This window comes from Pyxicephalus adspersus, chromosome 1 (assembly GCF_032062135.1).
Source record: "Pyxicephalus adspersus chromosome 1, UCB_Pads_2.0, whole genome shotgun sequence".
Taxonomy (NCBI): Eukaryota; Metazoa; Chordata; class Amphibia; order Anura; family Pyxicephalidae; genus Pyxicephalus; species Pyxicephalus adspersus.
Genome location: NC_092858.1, coordinates 38,963,522 through 38,973,376, shown reverse-complemented (window position 1 = coordinate 38,973,376; position 9,855 = coordinate 38,963,522). Strand labels below are relative to the sequence as shown.

The 9,855-nt window shown below is 34.4% G+C and overlaps 1 protein-coding gene across 1 annotated transcript; it reads right to left on the bottom strand.

The window, feature by feature from the left end:
• Nucleotides 1-542: 542 nt before the first annotated feature.
• On the bottom strand, nt 543-9,352 carry LOC140321648 (uridylate-specific endoribonuclease D-like). The gene is made up of 7 exons (XM_072398422.1): nt 9,214-9,352; nt 7,545-7,722; nt 5,881-6,083; nt 4,110-4,223; nt 2,854-2,960; nt 1,806-1,948; nt 543-1,040 (listed from the first exon to the last, which is right to left on the bottom strand). The coding sequence occupies exons 1-7, from the start codon at nt 9,281-9,283 to the stop codon at nt 929-931; spliced, it is 927 nt and encodes a 308-aa protein (XP_072254523.1). The 5' UTR covers nt 9,284-9,352; the 3' UTR covers nt 543-928.
• Between the last annotated feature and the right edge of the window lie 503 nt (nt 9,353-9,855).

Sequence of the window (9,855 nt, the reverse complement as noted above, 5' to 3'; positions counted from 1 at the left end):
AGTCACAATCATGCCTAAAGTCATTATTGGGGGCAGCAACAAGCAAGGCACAGGAACACAATGATCACAGAAGTAGAAAGGAAGCTGGAACATTCAAAGTCAAAGAGGTCACTTCTCCAATAATGTGTGCACAGGATCTATTGGTCACCTTCATAGTCCACATTTAAATGGTTGCGGAAAGAGAGATCATCGGGTTTGAAAAGATTTTTGGATTTATGGTTTGAAATTGTTAGGCTGTGTAAGGTCATATATGTGGAAGTGGGTCATTGAAAATTTCTATACCACTATTTCCTGTGAGATACTCTGTTTCTGCTCTGCTGGGTAAAAATGAGTTGTGGTTATAGATATTTAATGGCATAATTTAGGTAGTGAGGTCTTAGGTAACTTTACAAAATACATACAGACATCTACACTAAACCACCAATGAACTGCTACTATGCTGCAAGCCTGTATGAATGACCTAACTAACACCCACCCCCAACCTACCCTCTGTGCAACAGCGAAACTGATGAAGACAGAAAAAAAATAAAAGTGTATATTGTTTTTGTAATAAATATGAATAAATGAAGAAAATTTGTACAAAACCATATTGAATAGAATTTTTAATTGTATCTTCAGTTAAGTGTGAACTAAAGAACAGCCACACGTCCCCAAATCCATAAAATATTTATTCTGCCAATGATATACACATCACATACCACTCCTCAACTCTGCCTTTCTTATGTATTTTACCCAAATGGGAATCAGAACAATCAGGACAAGCTCAATGCAGTTTAGGAACCTGTCCTGTGGATGAAGGAACCAGCAGAACTTGGTCGGTAGATCACATCATGGCTTCTCCCTAAATATTAACTGTTACTGTAGAAATATTCTAAAGAACAGAAAAAAATAATGATTATTTGTAAGGTGTAAAATTTCAGCATTTGGTTCAAATGGCAGGATAAGAAGATGCTATATATCTTTTTCCATTTCTATAGGATGAGGTAGTCCATTTGTAAGTTTGGATTTTTGCTGAGTGACCATTAAATCTGATGGGACACCTTTAAAAAGACAAACAATAAAGTTATCAGAATGTACCCAGTCCTGGGACAATTGCAGAAATACCCTTCCAATAAATACAATTATAAAAAGTGAATGTTCACCTGCCAACACAAAGGGCACCACAAAAGCCGCCATATGTGGTAAGGCCAGATTCCATGGTAAAATGTAGGTCTGGCTACAACTCTTGTCTAGATTTGGATAGTGTGGGAAAGGATTAGAACCCTTTATCAGGCTATCATTGCTATCCCAAATTACTGTAGATAGATTTTCCCCCATATACTTCCCAAATGGCAATGGTTTTAGTAGATTGGAAGTGACATAGACAGCAATAAAATCTGATGGGGGTTCCAGTCTTTTCCTACTTCATTCAAAAAAAGTTTTTTTTTTTTATTTTAGGCTTTTCCTGAAAGGGAAATTTACTCACTTTGTATTTAAACAAAGTAAAAATCCAAAATGTGGTCCTAATCTGTTCACAACAATTTAGAACTGTGTTGGTGGCTTTTGTTCACTTCAAGTGGGTTTATAATGCCATTCAAGCCTATGAGAATGCAAAACCTGATTAAAGCAGGTCAAATACATTGCAGAAGAACTGTAAGTCAAATGCACCTTTTAATGATTCTAAATGGTTTCAGAAGCATTTCAGATTAAAAACCAATGCCTTCAACACAATACAAAACAATACAATAAGTACCCTAGCTGCTGTTTTATATTAGTAGCAAAGGTATTACCAGCCAAGTGCATATTAGGAAACACAAAATACTCACAGCCTGTTAGGACGAGTTACATAGCAGAGAGTGTATATTGCTATATCAAACTCAGGACTGGATCCCACAAAAAAAGATCCCAAGGACTTCAAATAGGTGGACCATTTAAACTGGAATGAGTACACATCAGGATAACCTGTCCACTAAAGAAAAACAAAATTACAGTAATGAATGCGTAGTGCTGAATGCAATTAAATTTGTAAGCAATGATTTTTCCTAACTGCTTTAATTACATTTTTCATAATATACATTAGATATCCCTTTTATATAACATTACATGTCCCAACAACCTCTACTGACATATCTTCCTCTATTTGTGAACGGTTATTTATATTCATTTATGTTGAAATGTCACCACATAGTGGAAGTCTTGTTAATTACATGTAAAGGTATTAATAACACTTTATAAGCAGAAATAGAATAAACCAAGAAATGGAACTAAAGGAATTAAAAAAACTATGATAAGAGTTTATATAAAATAAACCAAACCTAAACTAAAGAAAAACAACAATTAGGAAGAGAAATTACCAAATGAGAAAACAAATAAGTATATTAAGTACAATGTGAAGAGGTAAGAAGGTATAGCAACCAATGTAGAACAGACAAACTCCTTCTGAGATAAAGATGGCCTGAGTTTCCTTCTTACATGGAGTCTATTCCTTTTATACACTTTTTGCCCAACAATATTCTTAGCCAGTTTTGTAAATAATATTAATTACCTATGGGGTTCTACTAAAATCTTTGTATCTACCAAGTATGTAGTGCAAGGATCTGTTGAGTAAATAGATATTAATGGAATAGTTTAGGTAGGTCTTTATACTACATAGTTTTGCTGGAAGGTTGACTATACGGAGATTGTATGGTCAACTTTTACATGCATTGTGAGCCGTATAATATTATGGTATTGTGATTCTTGTTAAAGTTTGTCAATTTATTCCACAATGTAATTATCCCATATCAGTGATGCCTATTATAAAAGCAGCACGTCTGCTAAGCAAGAAGAGATGCAAAGACTTACTGAATATATAAAATCAATTAGCCAACTTACTGGTCCATCTTTGCTGTAGCTCAAGTAGTTTATTTCTCCAGCCTTTTCCAACAGGTAGAGCTGCACCCAGCTATGGAATCCAGATATCTTTCTTTTATGGATTTCACCTGTAAAACAAATCAGATTGTTTCTTAATTCTACAACAAGTTTGTTTTACAAATAAAAATTTCATACATGACACAACATTTTCCAAGCATGTGTAGAATGAGCACAGTAGAAATTATTTGCTCTCATCTCTTAATTCTTAACCACAGTTGCCTCGTACTGCAACCCCGGACACCACTCTATGTAGGGAAGTATAGGAAAAATAGGGAGGTGTTGAGGTTACTGATCTATTAACTTGGTTGTGTAAATTTATGGATCACTGTACACAGGGTTTTCCCACAGTCTTGGATGCAAACCTGTGAGCCAGATAAAAGTTTGCTTTGCAACACTGTGCCTAAAAAGAAGGTCTTGGAAAGTCCAACAATAATTTATTTATTAGTGCATAACATAATTCAGTAAACCAAAGGCTTTCCAATGCTGGTGCAACAGACACTCTGGAACATGTATATCATATTAGAACAACAGATTAAAATGCCCATTGCCAGCAAAAGTCCTCAAGGAAAGGTAGCCCCAATCCCCAAATACTTTAATTATGTTTTAGTTATGTTTAATATTAATATATTCTTCTCCAACCAGCTGGCATTTCCAAGATTTCCTATACACGCCCTGTACTCCTCTCCTATCTAAACAAGGAACCCATTATAATGACCCTAACAATGAGTATCAATGACAAGGCTGAGCAGTACTTTATGTACACACTGCTAAATCCTGTATGGAAAAGCCTGCTAAGTGCTGTCAACTTGTCAAAAACTGTCTATCATATACATGTATAACTTGCATATTTTTATTTAAAGCTCTTGTAAGCCCTAAGCAAAGACTTTGACAATTAGAAGATTTTTCTGATTTATTAAAGCTCCCCAAGACTGGAGAACATAGAATATCATGGGGGAACCTGGGTGATCAAGCAAACCTGAAAAGGATCTGGTCCACAATTGAAAACATTTTCCAACAAATATCATTTTTTTCTGTCCTATCTTTTAAACAATATTTGCAGTTCATCTTTGAAAATAAGATAATTCTGGGGGCACTGCAAGATCCTTTCTATATCTGCTGATGATGAAACAATAAAGCAGTGGGCAGTTTTGCCTCGGGCCTGAAGGCAACATACAAAATATAAAGGTTTCTTTGTAATTTAGGAACATTTTTCTTACCATGGAAAACATGCTCAAAGCCTGAAGAGTCTAAGGTTCCTTTTTTACGAGGGTATAGTCCAAACCACATTTCCTGTAGATCATTCTTGAAGCTTTCCAGTGAGGTATAATAGCCTGTTAACAAGAGCAGTGCTACACATTAAAACTCATAATTTATCATTACTTTACGAAAAAAGTACAATTACCAAAAACGTTAAACCATTATGAGGTTAGAAATTGCATAAAGAAAGATAGCAAAATTTTTTTTAGAGCGCTAACACCACTCTTTATTAGCTGCACCCTTTTCTCAAAAAATACCCTCCAGACACGGTGGCTTGGGTACCAAGGCATCTGAAATAACATTTGTGTCGCCTCTATACATCAATCAGTAATTTATGTGTTTTTCTAAATTAGGCTTGACTCTGGAGATACTGGAGGAACATTTTCAAAAGTAATAGCAATGTAAAGTGATTGTTCATGCTAATAATTTTTTTCCAGAACTTATATTATTATTATATATTATTATTATTATAAATAATGAGCATGCAATGTAGTTTTTGTACTTTTGTAATAAAAAAAAAAAAAAACTTTTGTGCTTTTTTTTTAGAGGAAAGCGTGGAAAAAGAAAATGTATGTTTAAAAACGGTGTATAATTTTTTTTGTACATAAAACACACATACATATAATTAAAAAACAGCAATAATCATAGTTTCTTGATAAATGGGGATACTAGCAACCTAAACACTTGGTACACTCACATTCACTGGTTTAAATTGAGTTCTGTAGAAAAACAAATACAGGCAATGATAGAGAGCAATGCAATGAATTATTATTGGTTTCAAACAAAAATCAGATAAACTTGGATGAAACCATGATGTAGGTAGGGAGGGTTCCTTGCAACTCAAGGCCACCTTTTAAGGAAGGCAGCAGGAGTGTCTGAGACAAGAAGTTACATTTCTGGTAAACAGCCAGCAAAAAGTTACTTGCCATGTTACTTTCCTTAGCTGACCACCCAAAACAAGTAAAAAACAAGGCTATATATACACTGTAGCTGTATGTATAAAACAAGGAACCTGAAATTCTCCCTAGTGGAGAGTCTTCCAGGTCCACCTGTTTTAGTGGCAGTGATTGATTCTCCACTAGGCAATGTTTGAGGGATAGTCAGATTCCCTGCTTTAAAACCAGGGTCCCTAGTTGTTCCAGTATGATTCACTGAAAAAAAATAACATAATTATAGATAAAATACAATAATGGTGAATGAATAAAGGTGGGTACATTTGACAATGTTTAAAATAAATGGAATGTTTCAATGAAATGGTTTTTAAATGTACAAATACTTCCATTGTGTATCATGGAATTTTTCTATAGTCTTTACTAACCCAGATGAATAAATAGTTGTATTTCTGTGCCTAAGGATTTCAGGTATCACTCTTATTGGTAACTATTACTGCTCAAATGTCTTTTTTTTCCTCAATTTTTTTTTTTTTGCTGACTGTCTTCCTATTGTGCCGACTGCCTTCTTGGATTTGAAACCCTTTTAATCCAGGCTAAAAAGGCTGCAAAAAATTCAATTCTTCCCATAACAAGAAGTGAGGGGATATCTGCCAGTACAATCATCTATTCTGGGGCCAGCAATCAAAGAGAGAAATTCCCCTCACTTAGATTTCATCTAACTTCTTGTCGCTAAACTCTACCCAAAGAAAGGTTGGGTACCTTCTCATTTTTCATTCATGTCAATATGTAACCCAGCCTTAGTATTACATTGGTGGTTTTAACCAAATTTTTAGTGTACCTTTACTAATGAAGAATCTAGATAAGTTGCCCATTACGGAAGTCTGGAATATGGCTTCTAGGAAAGCTGTTTGTTCTTGGGTCTCCTCACTGGTCACTGATTCCACTGCCCCTGTGTCCTTGATGTAATTATCCAGCAGTGCAATAAGATGGGCAAATGTTGGAAGCGTGAATAGTTTGCTTTCATTCACATAACTGAAAAGTCTAAGATTGTAGAACAAAAAAAACGTTAAACAGGTATACTGATTATGGTTATATATGAGTAAATAAAGCAGCAGTAAATGTTTTCTAAAATGCACCCACTACCTAGAGTTTGTAATAAAAAGTGAATTCTTAGAGGCTTTGCAGATCATTGTCATAACTTTCATCCTCTGAACACCATGTTTGCCACCCAAATGCCAGCATGCCACTACTCTAACCTTATAGTTAGTGTTCCTTACTCGTACAATGACTCTCAGAACAGAGGGCATAAGGACATATAGGAACCTTTTCTGTTCAGCAACGAAGTGGATTTAACAGTAAAATGCAAGGTTCTGTTACACTGCTGGGGTCCCTTCCCCCACTAAAACTCATTAACTATCAGTAGGTGTAAAATGTACCTTGAGGTTAGACCCTGGGGTGCAGAGTAACAAAATCTCATGAGAAGAGGAGTGCCTTCTCTGCATTCTCTAGAAATCTAGCTTTTTGAAAGACATGGTAAGTGTATTTTTTTACTCTTACATTTACATTTTACACCAATTAATAGCAGGTGAGTTGTAAAGAGAAGGGGGCTGGGGAGTTTGAGCAGACTTTGCATTTTATCACATTAAATCAGGTTTAGTGAAACATTTACAGTTCCTATTAACTGTTTGACTATTTTAGCTTTGAAAGACATTTTTGCATGTGATTACAAACTTTTTGATCCATGGAAAACCAAACTGGCAAAAGTTGGCATGGCTAAGTGCATTTTAAAAGTGTCAGGATAAGGGATTATTTTTCAACCTATGTGTCTCCACTGTAACAAGATAGATTCTCTCAGGTTGATGGATAGGCCATGATAGGTTCAAGAGTCATTCAGCACATCAGTACAATGCTACAGTGGTGGTTGGTGGCAAGCTGGAGTCAGGAAATAACCAGCAGATAGACATGGCTGGATTTCACAATTCCAAAATACCTTACGTTTAGAAATAATACATGTGTAAGTGTGTCTGTAAGTATGGTGGGAGATTGGGGAAATAAGAAGAAGTAAGCCGCTGCAAATCTTTCACTTCTCGGAAAGCTGCTTTGTATTCCTTGCTGCAATGCTGCTTATCCAGGGAAACTTGCTACACGAAGCCTAAAAACTTATAGTTATAATACAATAACTACATTTTGGAGTGAAGCTATTGGGCAGTTCAAAAGAAAACATCTGATTGACTGGAATTCTGTGTAGTAAGACATATGATCTTGTGATATCATCATGTCAAAACCAATTGGTTAATATATTGTAGGAAAATAATCCTTTTGGTGTGGTCCTTGTAAGTATGTTCTACTGGATTCTCTGTAGCAATAAATAGGCAATTAGGCAAGGTTAGAAGGACATTCTTGCCTCTTCTAAAATCATGTAAAATGTAAATAAATACAGCTTAATAAATAAAAATGGCATGTTAAAGAAAAAAAATCCACATTGCAGCCCTGTCAACTTACTTTTGGCTGGCAAAGTCAGTCCCTGAGCTGGTCTGAGAGCTGTTAGCTTTGTACTGTAGATTCAGCATAATGTCATCACTCCCAGCTTTATTAACATCGGCTATGTACAGCTGTTCAGCCAGATTCCAGATCTCATCATTAGTGACAACAATATGTGGTGTCAAGTGAGGCTTTCCCACTATTAAGATGTAAAAAAAATGTTATTCCACACAATTCAGATGTTTAATATGTGACATTTATTACAATATGTCATGTTCACAAGATTTACCTTTTACTGAATATCAGCAGATAGGAGTTTGTTTGTTTTATAACTAGCCTACCAATCTACAAGGTGTGATTCACGACTAAGTCAACCCCAGAATTATTTATATGGCTATGCGGGAGGACACTCAAAACAAATAATATAGTACCAGCAGTTACTATGAACTTTTCTATAGAATAGATCTATTTTTATTTGTCTCATGAGCATGCCTAGCACTACTGAATACATATATGAATATAGTATAATAAATACAAAGTGTAAGTGTACATAATTTAAGCCTGAAAGCTCCAAAAGGTTTTACTAATTGATTAACAAATGGGAGCTGGGCAGTCATGCTAAGTAGGAAAAGACTTCAAAGAATGAGACTTCATTTCAAAGAACAAAAAGGTCAGCAGTTCTATGTAATAAATGTGTGACCCTTGTGAGTTAAATGGATTTCTAAACAGGCAAATATATAAGCGTAATATTCAATTTGATATGGCTATACATAGCTACAACAGACTTTATTGTCCTTGAGCTCAACTTTGGGATTCCAGATAATGCCATTTTAGAAACTACAAACCTCTAATATTACGCATATGAAGAATAAAATTGATTAAAGGTTACTTGGGAGAGCTTGAATTTTCTCACTAAATCCCCTGATAAGATCTTGGGTGATGAATAGGTAATTACTTACTGCTGAGTGCAAGTGACCACTATTGGTAGACATATCATGCAGTTACACTAATGATAAATCATCATTCGTTTGACTGTGCTGCGTTTTGCCTATATTTTCTTTTGCTTATAAAAGATAACATAGAATTTTTTTATATAATTTAATGTTAATATTTAATTAATATTTTGAAGTAACAAATGTGTTCAAAAATTTATAGTATGGAGACAGAATTCCACCTTGTTCCTCAAATATTAAGACACATCTATACAACATTAATTTTAAAACCAAAAATCACTTAAAATAAGTTAAAATAGAATTTATCCAGAACCAATATAGTTTACCTTTAACTACTGAAGAGCAATTCAGTAAGATGGCTCATTTTATATGTCAATTGACCAACCTTTTAAAAAGGACGAATCAGGAGGTGTTTTCTTTCATTTTATAATCTAAAAATGTGTTTGTTTTCCTAAGCATTCAGTTGCTCTTAGAGTTGAATACACACTTTGCTGGTTTGCATTCCATTATAAATGGTCCAATAATATTTCTCATTCTAACAATAACATGGAGATCTGTATACTCCAATTCTACAAACATAACATCAATGATATATATAAAAACTTATAAGCAAACATATATGTTTTACATAAAAAATAGCATTTTCTAAAACTAAATACTGAAAACATGTGTTTTCAGTATGCTATTTTTTATAAACACAAGCTAATAGAGAACTAGAGGTATGTAAGAAGACTCACTCGGATTTGGTAATGTGGTTCCATAGATCACAGAAGGGATGATGCATAGGAGTACAAAAGTGTCCTTCATAGCGGAAGTGTCACCAACCAAATCCCTAAAATCAGTAACTGCAAGTCTTATATAGTATCAGTGACCTCATGGGGTGGAACATACAAAGAACATCCCTGTGTGTCCTGCAACCTTACTAAGCTTCAGTACAATGAACAAACCCAATAACTTTCATTGAACTTTCATTTTAAAATGATTGCTGAATATGTATTTTTGCAGTTTACAGGATGAGTCTGCTCAAACTACCAAAGCCCCACCCTGCTATTCTGCTATGGAATACATATTAGTTTTGTTCAGTTTTTTCATAGGACAAATAGTTTTGTTAATCATCCTAACTCCTTTCTAAAAATTCTACTTGTTCAGCATCATAAAGTTTAGTATAACATATTTAAATATTTTTTTAAGTTGGATAAATATGCAATATTGAACTTGGCAAGCTAAAAATGCCTCCTAATCCACAGATGAAAACTTGAATTTTTTTATTTCATTTATTTTCATTTCTATTTTCCACTTCTAGATGATCCCTGGAGGCAAATTATTTTTTTAGAGTACTGTAAAAGTTTCATGTATTTGTAAAAAATATTATTTAAGCA